Here is an 18,620-nt window from a genome sequence, read left to right as displayed (position 1 = left end):
ATACAATGGAATATTACTCAGCCATAAAAAGGAACGAAATTGGGTCATTTGTTGAGACGTGGATGGATCTAGAGACTGTCATACAGAGTGAAGTAAATCAGAAAGAGAAAAACAAATATCGTATATTAACTCATGTACATGGAACCTAGAAAAATGGTACAGATGAACTGGTTTGCAGGGCAGAAATTGAGACACAGATGTAGAGAACAAACGTATGGAAACCAAGGAGGGAAAGCCGCGGTGGGGTGGGGATGGTGGTGTGCTGAATTGGATGATTGGGATTGACATGTATACACTGATGTGTATAAAATTGATGACTAATAACCTGCTGTATAAAAAAATAAATAAAATAAAACTCAAAAATTAAAAAAAAACAAAACCTTGAAAGATATTTGCTAATGGCCCTCCTGAATACAGTCTGAAGGATTTGGATTAGAATAAAGTGTCAATGCATATTTCTGAATAGATACTTTGTGCAACTGTATTAGGAACAGCCATGAGATAAATTCCTAGAAGTAGAATTGTTGAGTCAGTGTGTACACATTTAAAATTTGGAAGATATTGCCAAACTGCCCTCCATAAAAAATAAAACAATGGACATATCATCAATTATTGGAGAGTATTGGTTTTTGTTAAGTGTTGGAACTTCACTAAGAGTAGGTACTATTAAACGTTATAATTCTCTTGATAATCACTGTTACTTTAATTTGTATTTAATATGAGTGTGATTATCACTCACAATTATTGGTCACTGTATTTCTTTCTTTTTAAAAATAAATTTATTTATTTATATTTTATTATTGGCTGCATAGGGTCTTCGTTGCTGCATGTGGGCTTTCTCTAGTTGTGGTGAGCAGGGGCTACTCTTCGTTGCGGCACGTGGGCTTCTCATTGCGGTGGCTTCTCTTGTTGTGGAGCACGGGCTCTAGGCGCGTGGGCTCAGTAGTTGTGGCTCACAGGCTCCAGAGCACAGGCTCAGCAGTTGTGGCACACAGGCTTAGTTGCTCCATGGCATGTGGGATCTTCCCGGACCAGGGCTTGAACCCATGTCCCCTGCATCAGCAGGCGGATTCTTAACCACTGGGCCACCAGGGAAGTCCAGTCACTGTATTTCTTTATCTGTGAGTTACCTTTACCATTCTTCTAGCAGGTAGTTAATCTCTTAAAGATGTAGTGCAAATATTCTCCTCTGTTTATCATTTATCTTCTGGCTTTATTTAAAATGTACTTTAAAAAATAATTATTTTATGTTAAACATTTTCTTTCTGGCTTCTGCATTGTTTATATTTCTTTCTAAATTTTAGAGATTGTACTTACCAAGAATTAATCCCATGACAAATGTTTTAAAGTGAACTGGGTCATAGATCCACACAAATACCTAGAAGAATCAAGAAACCTCAGTGCTTAAAGTTCTAAGGTTACATTAGAACAACAGTTACTTCCAACCTCTTAACATATAAGAACTACTTTTAAAGGTAAACAAATTCCAAAGACTGTTCCTTTAGTAGCAGTGTTTCTTTTGGTATCCATTCAGTTAGAAAATTATTTTTAAAACTATAAATTATGTAACGCAGTTAAGTACATTTCTATGTACTTGCATGCTTTTAACAGTTTACGCCTATGTGCAAACCATTACTTATTCAACCTAAGGACCAGCAACTGTACAGCCTTTTTGCCCCTAACGTAATGATGTATACTGGCATGAGTAGAGTAGAACCAACCAGTCTAAGAGCACAGTTATGATAGATTCCAGTCAGGCCCTATTAAAGATCCAGCAGCTCTCAATTCCACCCAACTGATGAGAAGCAAAGAACCATTATTAAAGATCTTGCTCAGTGAACATAAGGATTCTATGACTCCCTGCAATAATTTCATTGCCAGCTCCCCACGGAGGGTCTGTAGCCGCAAAGCTGGAAACCACTGCTTTAAAGCTTACTTTATAAAACAGAAATTTACTTCATTTAGAATAATCAGAACTCTGTTCATCATCCATAAAACTCTTAGTTTTATCTCTTAGTTTCTATAAATAACAGTACTCTTCCATTTCCTAGTTCTATTTTGACTAGCACTCTTGGTTACTGCTTTTTGATTTGCTTCTACTTCTAACATTCCTCTTTTTTAATACTGCACATTCATCCTGGAAATCGGATGCACAGACATCACTTCTGCCATTTAGCACTCTAAAGAAACAAGTTTTTAAAGACGTTTCCCATCTTTAAAAGTTTCAAAGCCTGCTTCTTTCTAAAGAATAAAATCTTAGCCTTTTTGGGAATGCAAGCACCCATGTTTTTGCTCAGGAAAAAGCTTCCTTTGTCTAACAGACCTATAACTCCTTTGCAGTGTACCTGGCAATCTACAAGTCATCCTTCAAGGCTCAGGTCAAGTGTCCAGAATCTCCAGACCCTCCTTATCCTCTCTTGATTAAATTACCTATCCCTAATTGGTATTCTCCCATCATAATACTCACCATGCTATAATATAGTATAGGCATGTACTGTATTATACTGTACTATATAAGATATACAGTGTACCTCAGAGGTATTTCCAGTTCAGCTCCAGATCACCGCAATAATGCATTTTTTGGGGGGTTTCCCAGTGCATGTAAAAGTTATGTTTACACTATACTATAGTCTATTAGGTGTGCAATAGCATTATGTCTAAGAAAACAATGTACATACCCTAAGTAAAAAATACTTTATTGCTAAAAAATGCTAAAGGCTCATCACCTGAGCCTTTGGTGAGTCTTAATTTTTTTGCTAGAGGAGGGTTTGAAATATTGTGAAAAATACCAAAACGGGACAGACACAAAGTGATCAAATGCTGTTGGAAAAACGGAGTTGATAGACTTAATGCAGGGTTGCTGTAAACCTTCAATTTGCTGAAAACAAAACAAACAAACAAACAAAAAACTTTATCTCTGAAGCACAATAAAATGAGGTATGCCCATACCATGTTTAAACACTTGTATGCTTGCTAGACTATTACAGCTTCCAAGAAGATAATCTTATCCTATTTATCATGTTATTCCCAACACCTATAAAAACGACTTCGCATATAGCCAATGCCTGACGTTTAACTGAAGGTATTTGTGCTTTCACATTAAGAAAGACCTGTGGTCTTCTATTACATTGGTTCTTAAGCAGGGGTTCACATCAGAATCACCCAGGGATACATTATACAAAACACACACACACACACATCCATACACACACACACTTACTATAGATTCCACCCTAGAGATCCTCATGCAAGTATGCCTGGAATGAGCCTAGTGCACATGATTTGTGAAAAGCCTTCCCAGATTTTCAAGCTCATAGCTCCAGGAACCACTGCTTTCTATTTATATTACTTTTGTATTAGGTATAGCAAGAAATTCACAACAACTCAATGGCCAGTATATAAGTAAATGCTTTTGTATTGGTTAAATGACTAAATTGAGTGGTCTTCATGGAAGGCTACAACCATACAAATAAGCCACTAAATTAAATAAATACAAATGATCTCCTTGAGTAAAGCATCAAGTAATGTTGAAAATTTTAGACCCTTATAGTCGTGTGTCTGACTATAAGAGGCAGAAACCTGTAGGTGTCCCTACTTAACCATTGTACTTTTTTTCCTTTGATTCTAATGGAAATCTTATATTTTACTGGGCAAATGACCAGGCAGTATAAAAAGCATATTTCTAAGACTTTACTGCAGGTAGGCATGACCATATGAGTAGGTTCTGGCCAATGGAATCCATGCAGAAATAAAATCGCCAGCTTCCTGGAAAGTATCCTTAAAAAGGAAGCATGTCCCTCATTCTCCTTCCCTCCTCTGGATGCAGATATAAGGCTGGCAGTCATTTTGCACCATGAGGTAATCTTTACTAACTGCCTCACACAGGCGGAAAAGTTCAGATCCACCATGGAGCTGCCTTATCTGCTTACCCTCCGATTTCATTAATGAGAGAGAAACAAGTATCTGTTTTGTTTTAAGCCACTGTTATTTCATGTCTCCTATCTATCATAGACAGCTGAACCCGATTCGGATTGATTTAAAAAATTTTTTATAAATCTAACTTCAGAGACATTCACTTTTAAAAAGTAGATTTTGTATCTACATGGTTAAATTTATCTAAATTACTTCTTTTCTTAGTGAAGGCATCAACAATAATTCTAAAAACTGCTATGGAAAATTGGATTTCTACTTATAAGCTAGATACTCTCACCTCATTTCCATCCAGAAAAACTTGATCATCATGTGGCTCAAGCTTGAATTTTTTCTTAGTTTCCTTCTTTTTGGGAGTTCCAGGAGTTTCCTCCTATTAAAAAACAAGTTGAATAGAAGAAAACACATTTGCAAACAAGCAAAAAGCAATGTAACATCCATATAGTCAAAGCTTCACTATATGAGACACAGAAATCAGAATTCTCAACCACGGTATTGGTAAGAACCCTAATGCGGTTTAAGTGGTTGTTGTGCAATATTTTAAAGTGCTGATACACCAGTAGTAGTGCTAACGTGCAAGTAATAATTTTTTGATTTTTACTTAATTTTAGTTGAAATCACCTTTTTGGATTCTTCCTTTTCACCATCTTTCTTTTTTTCTTTTTCCTTTTTTGTCTTTTCATCCTTTAGATTTTCTTTCTTGCTCTTTTTATCTTCTTCTTTTCCACTGTCAGCTTTTCCTTTCTCTTTTTCTTTTTTTATGTCTTTCTCATACTTCATTTTCATTACTTTTAGTGCCCGATGAAAAAACTGTTTCTTTAAAAGCCTTTGGAAACAAAGATATGACATTACATTCCCTACAAATTATATACATACAGACTAAAAAGCAAAAATATCAAGACCTGAATAAAATGAGCAAAGGAAGACATACACTGGCAACGCACAAGAGAAATTACAACTAGTAAGCTCATTGAAGAACAATCAAAAATGTCTAACTGAAAACCTGTGCAGCCAATTTGATTATATGAAAGTTGTCAACCTAATTTTCATTTTTTAACTGTATAATTTAATGAGATTATAGGTTTGGAATTATCCTTAAGTTTTTCTCTAGGTTCATTAGGAGTAATCAAGACTCTGCTTTATTTAAAGTTAAGTCTCAAATTCAAGAGCAGACATAAGTGGTATATAAATATATGGGGAAAATAAATATAACAGTTTAAGAAATGTTAGCAGATTAAAAATGTGCCCATGATCTGACTGATCCAAATCGTGTCTTCAGCTGTCCTTCTTGATGTATTTTTCTTCTCTCCGTGTACTTCACTATTCAGCCTGTCACTATAATGAAATATCTCCAATTAACTAATGAATAATTAAATATGCTAAGGTGAGATTTCTAGACTCTGTAAACAACTCTTCACAGTATCAAGTAGAAACCTGTACAATATATGTAGCAAAACAACACCATGTGTTCCTTACTTCACTAATTTCTCTCAATAAACTGATCTTTCTTCTATTTAGCAGGGTTTTTTTTTGTTTGTTTGTTTTTTAATATGCCTACTTCAGGGCATTTCCACTGGCTATTCCCTTTACCTAGAATGCTCTTCCCCCAAATAAGCATGTCCTTTTGGTCTACTTCCTCAGTTCTTTCAAGTCTTCCCTCAAATGTTACCCTCTCTACTAAGCCTACCCTGTTTAAAATTATAAATCTATCCCCCATCCTTCCTCCTGTTTCCTGTTATCCTATCTACAGCATTTATTCTTTTAGTTTAATATACACTTTATAACATCCTTGTTTGCCTCCTTCACTAGACTGTAAACTTCTTAAGAGTAAGAATCTTTCTTTATTCACTTCTTTATCTGATGAATTTAGAAGCTCAGCTGACCCCAAATTAAGTCAACCTTGGCTGACTCAATCTTTTCTAATCTTACTCAAGAAACTGGTTTACCCTTACCTTTGTCATCTAAAAGCCATCTTTTCAAATCTTATATTCCAGTTTCAGAGTTCCTGATTTCTTTATTCCTGCCTTGATAAAGTACAACTACCAAAACACAACTAGAAGCTAGGTCTCACTGCCACCATCTGTGCCTGTTAATGGTAACTATCCACCTTTCTATTCAATACCTTCACTGGTGCCTACTCCAGCACATCATACCACTTGCTAACTAGATGCCTCCTTCTTGCCTAAAGACCACCTATTTCTGATCATTATCTTGTGCCCACCTGTGTTTTGACCTGCTTGGTTGGGCTTCTTTCTGCTGCTCAATTAGGTCCACCCCATGAACATCTCCACAAAGCTAACTTCTAGGTCTCCTCATTTGGACTTTTACTTGTTCAGAAGATCTATACAGCATATATAATTATGCCATTGTCTGAAACGCCCCCAAAGAATCCATCATTAATATCTGCTACACATATATATATATATGTAAACAAGCAAAAATCTGAAATGAGACCCTTAATAATTAACTACTTATGAGTAGAAAGTGAGACTTAAAGAGTAGTGGTGGGTATTTGAATATGAAGGGGGATCTTTAATTTTTACTCTACTTCAGGACTTCTTACAAAAATTTACAATGAAAATATTCTAATCTCTTTATTTTTGCACTTAGATGATTTCCAGACTTTCTATCAGGATCATTCATTACAACTTCACACATTACTGACCGCAGATGTATTACCACCACAGGCATTAGTTTCTGCAAAACCCCCCACCCCAGTCAATAATGTGTTAATATGAAAATAAAAATACATCTTATTCATTGCATGTTAATGGAAAACCAGCATTTCATACTACAGTTCGTATTATAGCTCTCCATATATTAAGAGTACATGTGCACACACACAGATACTTGAGTATATAGTCTCAAATGGTAATATAATTATCCATGAGGCAACATTATTAGTAATTTGGATTTTCTTCTGTATCATTTTCAAAATTTTCTCAAATTTACTATAGTGAAAAAAAATGTTCTTAATAAAGAAATAAATAATTTAAAAAAATAAACCATAGAACTTTAGGAGAAAAAAAAATCCTTCCCTTGACGAGCAGATACAGAAGAGCACAGAATCAGCAGGAACACCTGCTTCTGTTACTCCTCCTGTACAGCTGCCCCAACCCCTTGAGAGAAAAGAAGACTATTAACCAATCAAACTGGTCTTGAGAAGTTCACATTCAGGTAGATGGGTTCAAGTATCACCTCTACCACTTAACGAGCTATGTAGTATTGGGTAAGTTACTTAATTTTAGTGTATTTCTAAAATGGGGTATAAATGAGAAGCATGTAGATTGTTTAGTGTGGTGCCTGGCATGCATGTTCTCAATGTTAGCCATTACTACTGCTGTAGCAAAATCGTGCATTTCATTTAATATTGATAGTTATGGAAAACACAAACACATTTGGTTTTATAAATAGTTACATTATACCCTCATTCCATTCATTAATAAGTAGAATCATTCACTTATTCCTTGACAGTTCCTTAGAGAATGTCTACTTCAATTCACTCTATGCCTCAAAAAATGAGATGACATTTACTATTGTAATAAAATCAGTGCCTCCATTTATTTAGCTTTAAACACACTGTACAGTACAGATCATCTACATAAACTCTGACATTTTCACAGACTACTCATACTTTCCTATCTCAGTATGTTCTGTGCCCTCTGCCAGGATCAAATGTCCACTCTCCTATTGTTTCCTGGGTAATCACCTATTTCTGTTTCAAAATTTGATTAAAACATTTTCCCTGAGAGGTCATTCTTGAAGTTTCCCCATTTCTGTCTTTCTTACAGAACACACTGTATTGTAATTAGTCACAAATCTTCTCTAACAGATGATAATATGTACTTTGGAGGCAGGAACCAAGTCACAGTTATCTCTGTATTCCTGAAGCCTGGCCTATAATAGATATTTGATAAGTATTTCTAGAATAAATGAATGGATTAAAAGCAGCTTGTAAAAAGTTATTAAAGTGCTTATTATTTTTCTTCACCTCTTTTTTTTACCAGGTTTAATAAACGTTTATTAAATGCCAGACATATGTTTAGGACTTTCACTTATCTGACAATGGTGAATGCCTACATTGTGCTAATTGCTGTGGAGTTACAATAAAGTATAAAACAGTCCTCCAATTGCCTTCAGATTTAGTGGGCAAGAAATTTAGAAAAACTAACACACACGCAACAATTCTATTTAAATAGTTAAGGACTAAACTGTATGCTATTACCTTTATAAATTCTGTAGAACATTAGACTAATGTTAATCCTCTAATGGCTAGAGGATCTGGGGAATACTAAATGGTAGAGATAGAATTTGAGAGATATTTATATTGAGAGGCAGGCAGGATACAGGAAGAACCGTTTGCAGAAAGTGGCAGGTTATTATCAAAGACAGACCAGAAGAGAGAATGAGTATGGTATATGAATGAGAGTGAGAAGGACACCACTGGATTGGGGGGTTGGAGATGCAGTCACTAGGAGGGTTAGGATGATGCTGGATAAAAGGTTGAAGAGTCTGTACTTGAAATAGGCCATAAAGAGGCACATCCTACAGTTTCCTGTTTTCTTGTTTTTCCTTAGACTCCCTCAAGATCACTTCAGAAAATGAGACAGGACAAGTGTCCCTTTGTGGTTTTCCCTGTAGTCAGGGAGGGCTGGCCATCATGAGGTCACCATGGTTATTATTAGAAGTGGCTTTGAAAACTTTAGGTAGTTATGCTTCTCTATCTTAGTGCAAAAAGGACATAAAAAGCTTGATATGAATGGGAACAACATATACAACAAAAAGTGAGTGTATTGCTAGGACAATCTCTGTACTCAGGTTTTTTTGGCTTTTCATATAACGAAGTATCAAGTCTCCTATAAGGCCAAGTGAAGTGTATTAATACTGGCTGCTCTCCTCAGAGATTTGGGCTCAGATTTAATATTCAAATAGTATTGACAGGTTAATCCTTCATCTTAATTTTTGCTTCATTAAATGCATCATCATTTTGGAGGAGATAGTATAGTGCAGTGGTTAAGAGCATGGACTATGAAGTCAGATTATTGGATTTAGAATTCTGGCTCAGCCACTTACTAGCTGTGTGACCTTGGGTAAGTGATTTAACTTCTCTGTTTCTGCATTTATAGCATCTTTTAATTTTTACACTATATATATATAAAAAATAAGTCTGTTTTGAGGCAGGCAGGGAAATTTGCACTTTGGAGTTCTAATACACAGATGGCTGTAAAGGAAAATACCGACTACACCACTGTTAGCTAATCCCTGCACTGACAATGAAATTTCCATTGTTTCTGAAAGGTCCATTAGTGACTCTAGTTTTTGGCAGCTAAGAATTTTTTTTTTTTTGGCTGTGCAGTGTGGCTTGTGGGATCTTAGTTCCCCGACCAGGGATCAAACCTGGGCCCGTGGCAGTGCAAGCGCAGAGTCTTAACCACTAGACTGCCAGGCAAGTCCCTGGCAGCTAAGAATTTTAAGAAATAGTTAATAATTCTTCAACTTTACAGCTTTAGAAACCAGGTTGTAAAATAGTGGTTTTTAAGAGGGGTCTCATGTGGCTGATACTTTAAATGCTATTAAGCAATATATTAGTAAATGCTATGTGTATCTCCCTGCTAAGCATATAAAATAATCTAAAATGTCAAATTCCCACCAATTATAAAATTTAGTGTCAGAAAAACAAAATTTGATTTACTAACATCTTTTTTTTTTTTTTTTTTTTTTTTTTGCGTTACGCGGGCCTCTCACTGTTGTGGCCTCTCCCGTTGTGAAGCACAGGCTCCGGACGCGCAGGCTCAGCGGCCATGGCTCACGGGCCCAGCCGCTCTGTGGCGTGTGGGATCTTCCCGGACCGGGGCACAAACCCGTGTCCCCTGCATCAGCAGGTGGACTCTCAACCACTGTGCCACAAGGGAAGCCCTACTAACATCTTAATAAATATGTTTAAGTAGTAAATAAACCAAGGGAAAAATTGGAGAAAAAACAAACAAATCCAGCATACTTCTTTCCAAGAGAAAAGTGATTTTTTTTCTTTTTTGGCTGCGCCACGCAGCATGTGGGATCTTAGTTCCCTGACCAGGGATCGAACCTGTGTTCCCTGCAGTGGAAGCGAGGAGTCCTAACCACTGGACCACCAGGGAATTCCCCAGAAAAGTGATTTTTTTTTTTTTTTTTTTTTTTTGTACACCATTCACCATGAAAAGTTTTTCCCAAAGGAGAAGTACTTATTATAAAAAACATGGATATGTTACTGAACTGTCTATACTTCATCTTGGAATGAAGAAAAGACAGATGTTTCAGCTGCCTTGATTGCACAAGGAATATATTAGCAATCACAAACAAAATAGGGAAGGGTACCTGGCTAATGGCTCAGTAGGCACTGAAAAAACAAAACAAAACATGGACAACAGGTCTATTAAGAATCCCTGACAAAGTTTTGGAAAAGATTCCCCAACTTTTGCTCTAGAAAAGAAAGAACTTTTTTGTTCATGACAAGCACTGGTATATGATTTTTATTGCTGATCCTTCAGTTCAGTCAGCCTCGCAGATGTACAAATGTAACAGAACACAAATAGAAGTTATAAAAATATGATAGCCTAACACCAAATAAATGCATTTCCAGAGGTACTGAAGAAACCCAGGTTACATGTAAAGCTATACTTGAGCTATGCTGTAACAGCACTATACTTAATGATGAAATAGGGAAGGAGCTTCAGGACCACGGAGAATATTTTTAAATTACTATTTATATTATCCTTCACTAAGAAATAAAAACTACCTGTTGCAGTAGTCAACCACAGACTCCCTCGTTGTAAATAAAGCTTCCTCTCCTTTCTTGGCCTTCGCCCACTTTGAATCCAAAAGGCAATCCACTGCTTTTGAAGCTAAATAAGAAATTTATTATTTTAAATTTAGTGTACAGCAAAATTTGTGTCTATCTAAACAAATTCTATAAGGCAAATTTCAACATTCTGGCATCCGAAAATAAAACCAAGTTCAACAGAAAATTTAAGTCTGACACAATCATGACAAATAGTTCCTCAAAACCTCAATTTGTGAAACATACTAATTAAGCATCTTTCTTAAAGTAATGCTGTGAAATAAATGACATTCAAAAATATTAACTAAAGCAAGATAAATTAATGAGAAAATGTTCTTTAAAAAATTCAAAATAAATGTAAATAACACTCTTATCAAATAATCATAATATGGGATAAAGAAGCCAAAAATCTTCCTCTACCACGGTAAAAGAAATTCTGTCACCAAGCTTTATTGTAACCCACCGAGGAATAAGCTCTGTGAAACAATCTACTGTCACTGGAAGAAGCTAAATATATGAGATGTGAAAAAAACAGCATGTCTATTTTTATAAACTTTTAAGGACTATCAAAATCATTAATCATAACAGTGAAGAGAAGATAAATTTCTTCCCAATAATGGTAATTCAACCTTAATTGATCAGACAGGCAAACTCAACAACTACTGATTTATAAGCTATGGGGCAATATTACAGATAATATTAGCTCATGAAGTTGTTTAGATCATGTGAAGAACAAACACTCCTAAGTTGGTTCTGACACACTTGTTTCACACTGAATTCTATGCCAGAGTTTTACAAAAAGAGTATCGTTAAGTACATGTATTATCTGAATAAAAGTTAGTGTTAGTACTGAAAATAAATCCTATTTTAAAAATTTCCAAGAAACATTATTAAAAAGCACTTTCTTTTATTTTTATTGACATTTTCAATCATGAAAGGAAAGAATAGGACAATCAATTGTCATATGCTCATCACCTAGCTTCACCACTCATGCTTGGAGCGCATTTTAAAAATATCTACCTATCTCCAAATTAGGTATCTTCATAAGATATGTACACAAATATAATTTTATTGATGTAATCCTACCAATAAAATAATCAACCCGGTGACCCATCATATTGGTGGACTTTGTTGGACAGTTGAATCGAAGAAACTTGGCTACAGCCTTCTCTTCTTTAGATGGTTCACCAACTTCCTGCAAAGTAAGAATATTAATTTAATGTAATCATTTACTTGTGACATTGATACACTGAAGAATAATTTACAGATCTCTTCTGAAAATATTTTTAAGTTTAGTACAGGCCTTTCTTTCAAGTTTTTTCTGGAGCAGACCTGGTAATGTATACAGAAGACAGAATGGAGATTTTTAACATCACGTTTTTCAAATACAAGTTGATAGGGCCCAAACTTGTCTGCTTCTTGGCCTCAGCTACAAGGCATTTATTTTGAGTTGTTTTTCCAGTATGGTAATCCTTTTGTACCAGTTCACCTTCACTCTTGCCTGGTCTCTTTTTAAAAGCCGTAAGGAAATAATTTTAAGAGGTTGTCAATAGTGAGTGCCCAAATGTCAGAGTAAGTAGAAACAGGTGCCATAAATAAATGTTAAATAACAGCCAAAGCCATGTACCTTGAACAAAGGACAACAGATTGCAGGAGGAGTTCTCAAATTAACCAAAGACAGCTGTCCCAGTGTGGTCCCAGATACAAACTACTATCAGAGATGCTGAAGATTTGTATTCCCTTCCCTTTCCCCTGCGGTTACAGATTCTAGATACTGTCAGGGAATCTTTTCTCACCTTGCCTTTCTTCTTTTCTTTCTGAACGGGGTAAAGCAAAAATAAAAATGCAACAGACAAATAAATTACAATCTCACTTAAGAACTGATTAATAGAAGGGCACAAAGAGTTTTGGAAAGGCTGCTTTAATCCTTCCCTGTTTTCTTTTTTCCATTCCCTCCTCCAAACTTTCTACCACCTTCATTGTTTATCATTCCCCATCTTGCTTTTATTTCCTTACATTCTGAACTTATGTTCCTGTATATTCTCCCCACTCATATACTGAAGAAAATGAGGTCACTCTATGTTTGCATATATCTTTTATATATATAGTTTTAGTTGTCTTATTGCTGTAAGCTATTGTAATAAAAGTACTGCCTTTAATTACATGTTTAAGCACAGTACATAGAGCACTCAAGCAATATTTCTAGCAATATACAATTTAAATGTGAATGATTTCAGGAAGGTCTATTTATAAGATGAATAAAGTGCCAAATAATAGTAAAGAATTATCTGCCAAGAATCTAGTCTGCTGAGAAAAATTAACGCTGAAGACAGTTATGTTTTAGGCAAGACATTCTAATAACACAAAAAAGGAAAAATAAACTCTCTAAATCATCTATCTTTACGTCAGTTTTCCCCACAAATTTCAAGTTAGTTTGCATTCAGTTATGTTTGTTGAAAATAAGGAAAAACTAACAAATCAAAGTTTCAGCTTTAATTTTATCCTGAAGAGGAGTAACTTGTGAGATGAAGTGAAAATCTGTGCCGTGGTTGCTGGGTCATCTGGCAGCTACTTCTCGTATTTCCTTCTTTGCACTTCCCAACTTCTCTACTTCCAACAGCCAATTAACAATGCATGATTCTTATACTCTCGTACTACCCCATTTGTGGGTTACTATTTGTGACAATAAAAATTAAAAGCCTGCACAACACTGTATATCAACTATACTCCAATATACAATAAAAATTTTTTTTAAAAAGCCCAAACCATTCAATCCAAATGAAGACTATAGTAAAAACCAAATATTTATGTGAATAAAAGACCTTTAGTTTTATATATAAAAACACATATCACAAAAAAATAGAATCTTAAAAAACTGTAAATTCAAAATTTAACACTCCAAGTTCAGTAACATCTACAATGTTCATAATTATTTAATCTGGGTCCTAGTCACAAAATACAGTTTCTGACAAACTAAAAAGTAAAAATTCTATATTTCGGTTTTTGAAATCACACTAAAATTATTAACATATATGTTAGTATATGTTAAACGATAGCATTTAATTATGTCTGTGTAACACACTGAATTTCTAGGAGCCTCATCAATTAGTAAATAATATCCTATATATTCACGTACAGCCAAAAAAGTAATACTATATAAATAGCTGGAAATAATGAGATACTATAATTGGCTTTACAGAAACCAATTCTATTTTATAATCACACACATATATGTTCAATTTTTCCCTCAGTTGATACAACTGTTGCCAATTTAAAGATTTATCCAATTAACTGATAACTTGTTACTGGGATATGCTTGATTAAAAATGGTATGTGGGGGAGAAGTCTCAATAAACATAAATTGTTCAAATACTTAGTGTTTACCCTATAATAACTTTGGGTGCTACTGTTAATACCAAAAATTTGTTAAGGCATGATACCTACACTTTGTTACAACCTTCCAAAACAACAACTGTTATTTTCCAAGATGAGTGGTAGAAAAAATATTTTAGGAGTACAAAAGGAGTGAGATTATCAATGTGGATGAGAAGAGCTATGAAAGACCTCTTGGAAGAGGGACCTGGATTTTGAAAGATGAACAAATTTGGGATAAGCTGAATGAATAGCATAAAAATACTGTGGCTAAAGATGAGCATAAAATTTGGCTCTAATAGAGACAAGAAGAATTGTGAGGTTAAGTATGTATAATAGGGCTAAACAGTATTCAAGGCAGTCTAAGAAATTTCAAATTTACTCCTTAAGTCACAGAAACTAGTTTTTGAATAGAAGGAGGACATAATGAGAAAAAAAAATGACTTAGACACTATTTTGGAGCCTGTATGTAGAATGAACTGGAGGAAAAAAAGCACAAGGCAGGAAAACTACTTAGTATTCAAGTAAGATGTGATGTGATACTAGACTAGGAATGGGAAGGATTTTGACATTTGAAACATTTCACATGTAGAACAGATAGGACTCAATGATAAAAGATGAATGAAACGGCTTAGTAAAAGATGTCAGATTTCTAATTTGATCAACTGAAAGGACAGTTTTTCAATTAACAGAAATTTGGGAGGAAGGTGATTCTGGGGGAAAAACAATCACATCAACTTTAGGCATGACAAGTCTACACTCATACTAACACTCAAACGGTTTACTGAACGCAGGCATACAGGTACTAATCTACTGATTGTTGATAAGAGGCATCAGACGTAAAATCTATTAGAATACCCAAGAAACTGAAAAGTCCGTTCTATTATTATATAATAGGGAATCTGATGATACATGAATCCACATTTTAAAACCTCATTTTAACAATTAACTTCAAGTTCACCAAACTCTTTTCCACAACTGCAAAAACAGACTCAAGTATTCTATTTGCATTCCCTTCCCCTCCTTGGTAAAGGCACTACAAAGCAAGAATGAAGAGAACAGACCCAGAAAACATGGACTTGGATAATCTCTCCCAACCAGACACAGTTACTTATTCATTGATACTTTCTTAAAGTATCAGTTAACTTCCCTTAAACATCTGACTAGAAAAGTAGTGAATTCTATCAACATACTGGTACAACAGAACTGATTCCTTCCTTGCTCCTCCTTCAAGTTCAAATCCTTAAAAAGTTTCTATTATCCTCTGTGAAATATTATGAAATATTCATTATACCACATATAAGTTATACATCCTATAGACTGCCTCTAACAGTACAGGATTTGTGCCATCTGCTGGGGCTTTAAAGCCAGAAAGAAAGACTGCTACAGAAGAGCACCAAGAGAATATGACCTTGGGAAGCTAGTAATATAGAAGAGCCTGCCATGGAATCTTCATTCTCACTGCTCCCCTGCTGCAGGCTAAAACAGTCTTATCCTCTTCCTGTTTATACATTAGACTATAGTACCTCCCCTCTTTGTTCCCTTTTGATGTGAAGAAATCTTCAGAATATTTTCCTAACTTTTCTAGAAACCTTCTGACAGAAAGTGAAGGCCTTTTGCGAATAGCATCACCCACTAATAAAGAGAAACCAGCTCATCAAGCCTTGAATGAAGAGAACTTTGTAGCTCAATGAATGAGCTCAAATGTCTTAGAATGAGGAAGCAAAGAACCAGTACGTTTTGAGGCTGGACTGCCAACCCAAACACCAAAATGCCGGGTGTTGCAACTCTTAATCCAAAATTACAAAAATTGAAAGTTTGGGTAGAACATTCTTTTTAAATTATTTAACAAATACTATTTTTATTTTAGAATACTTCAACACTCAAATACTACAATGAAACTGGGGTTACCATTTCTAACTATATATTATTTTTGGTACTTAAGATAATCTTTTTAAGAAAAAAAAATATTAGATCAAGAGTCAGTAAGCCATGGACTTCAATATTACAAAATTTTTGACTTAGAATTTCTTTTCCCTATCCTCCCACCCCCAAAACGACTAGAATTTTTAAAAATTGCTATATTCAATAGAAATAGGCTTAGGTAATAAATAAGCTTGTTGAATGAATTGAGCAAAAGAAAAAGATTAGTTCACCAACTGTCAATTTGTATCTTTATACAAACAGTATAAAATATTTGTGAAAATGCAAATAGGTTAACAGGTTAAAATCTGAAAGCTGGAGATCTTAGATAAACTATTTGCTTAAAGTCACACAGTATGTTACTAATAGAGCTTTACAAGAGTCTCTGTATCTTGACTTTGGCAGTGCCCTTCTAAAATCCCCCACCCCCTGCCATTGTAAGCCCTTCATTAAGCCTCTGGGGGGAGTTTTCACTTAGGACTGGCTTTCTGGGTTCCATCTCTTTTCTTCATAAAGTCCCAGAGTCAAGAGCGCATAATCCTAAACGTTCCCTTTTCTGAAATTAAGCATATTGGTTCGTGATATGTCAGGGTTTTACTGACAGGGAGACAGATGGGTGCAACAAAGTTAACTGAGATGCAGGTATTATAAAATTTCTAGGAATGAATAAGCCATTTCAGTGTCCCAAAACTCAACTAGATACTTTACACATAAGCAGAATATTAAATGGGATGAGTCTCTTTAGCAGGGACAAGTCTCGTTAAGTCTCTTTTGTACAATTTAATATAACGATTGCAAGATTAAAGTATGTCAAAACAATTTATTTTTATTTTTTATTTTATCAATGGTGTGGCGGAATGAACATTCAACTGGAATTAGAAGACTTGGTCTAAATCTGGTTTTACTATCTTGATGAGTGACCCTGGGTCAAGCCACATATCCTCACTGAACCTCAATGTATCTGTAAAATGATGTTAATGGTTTAGATCAATATGTTTTATACCTAGTAATACTTTTAGATCTAGGTCCTAAAAGTAGCTTAAGGATGAGGGATAATGGTAGTGAAGTAGTGGGGTACTGAGGTGATAGGGCTTTGGGTCCACCCCTCTGCTTTTACATAAGAGCTGCATTTGTGCAAAAGGATTCCAAAAACCCCTACTATTTGAAAATCGTTTTCAACTCACTTACATAATTGCATTTCTTAGAAAACTTACAATTATTTACTTTCAAATGTTTTATTAATTTGAATTGAGATCACTCTCACTTGAGAATCTTAATCATGAAAACTTTGCAATGTAACGTCAGTGAACAGGTAGCTCACTTTTGGTTTTCAGTGACCAGTAAAGTGAATCCAAGAAGGAAATGTGACAAAATAGTCTTCTTGTTTCCAACTTTGATGGAACACCAGAATCTAAAATTAGGCTACATTAGAAAAAGCATACAGGGCTTCCCTGGTGGCGCAGTGGTTGAGAATCCTCCTGCCGATGCAGGGGACATGGGTTCGAGCCCTGGTCCGGGAAGATCCCACATGCCGTGGAGCAGCTAAGCCCGCGTGCCACAACTACTGAGCCTGCACACCTAGAGCCCATGCTCCGCAACGAGAAGCCACCACAATGAGAAGCCCGTGCACCACAATGAAGAGTAGCCCCCGCTCACCGCTAGAGAAAGCCCACGTGCAGCAACGAAGACCCAATGCAGCCAAAAATAAATAAAATAAATTTAAAAAAAAAGAAAAAGCATACAAATTAACTACTTTTTAAAACCCTGAACTTGTTCATATCAATCATTTCCCCCAATATACAAATTACAATTCAAGGTCAGTAAATCTACTAAACATAAAAATCTTTTCTAAACATGAAACATCAAGTAGCAACAGGAAACTGAGTTAATATTACAGATCTTTTTGCCCAGAGTCTCAAAATAGAATTTCTTCTGTAACTTCAACTCTGAACTTGGTCATTACGTTTGATCTTTTTGTCTAAAGTAATGCCAATATTATAGTTTCTGATTCTCTGGAGGGAAAAAAACCAAGGAGTTTTATAAGATATTGTACACTTTTATTAATTTGTTGACACTGCACAGTAGTACTCCAGGTAGCACTCCCAAGATCTCCACAACATTTTACATAGCACAGCTATGTAGAAAATTTGGAGGAGGTGAAAAATGTTATTTATTTTTACTTAGCAGTATACCAACTTGATTTTTAACAATCAGATCCTCACACACTTACCTAATCCCCAACTAAACAACAGTAAGTAAATAGCCATTCTTTATGGAACTCAAAGGTTTATTTACTGAATAGATAACTGTTAATCTTTCTTCAGCATATCAGAGTGCTTAACAAAAACTAAAACAAATTATCCTAAAGCCTTCATCCCTGGGGAAGGGGAAAAAGGAGTTATGTGCTAAGCACTCTTTTAATAGCTTTTATAACCTTTAATAACAAGTCACCCACGCACCTATTTTTTCCACAACAACCCATTGAGGATATTTTTTTAAGGTAAATATTCCTTCTTATGGATTTGGAAATAGAGGAAAAAAGTTAAGTAACTTGACCAAAGTTACAGGGCCAATAATT

General features: G+C 35.2%; 1 protein-coding gene across 1 annotated transcript in view; it reads right to left on the bottom strand.

Annotated features, from left to right (window-relative positions):
• Positions 1–18,620, bottom strand: part of SEC62 (SEC62 homolog, preprotein translocation factor) — a 29,687-nt gene that overhangs the window by 9,382 nt on the left and 1,685 nt on the right. Inside the window, exons 2-6 of the mRNA XM_028491062.2 lie at positions 11,834–11,942; positions 10,706–10,811; positions 4,552–4,756; positions 4,211–4,303; positions 1,318–1,378 (exon numbers count right to left, since the gene is read on the bottom strand). Of these exons, the coding sequence (XP_028346863.1) occupies positions 1,318–1,378; positions 4,211–4,303; positions 4,552–4,756; positions 10,706–10,811; positions 11,834–11,942 (574 nt within the window). The remainder of the gene's footprint in view (positions 1–1,317; positions 1,379–4,210; positions 4,304–4,551; positions 4,757–10,705; positions 10,812–11,833; positions 11,943–18,620) is intronic.

Source organism: Physeter macrocephalus, chromosome 1 (genome assembly GCF_002837175.3).
Source record: "Physeter macrocephalus isolate SW-GA chromosome 1, ASM283717v5, whole genome shotgun sequence".
Lineage (NCBI taxonomy): Eukaryota > Metazoa > Chordata > Mammalia > Artiodactyla > Physeteridae > Physeter > Physeter macrocephalus.
This window is presented reverse-complemented; position numbering and strand designations above follow the sequence as displayed.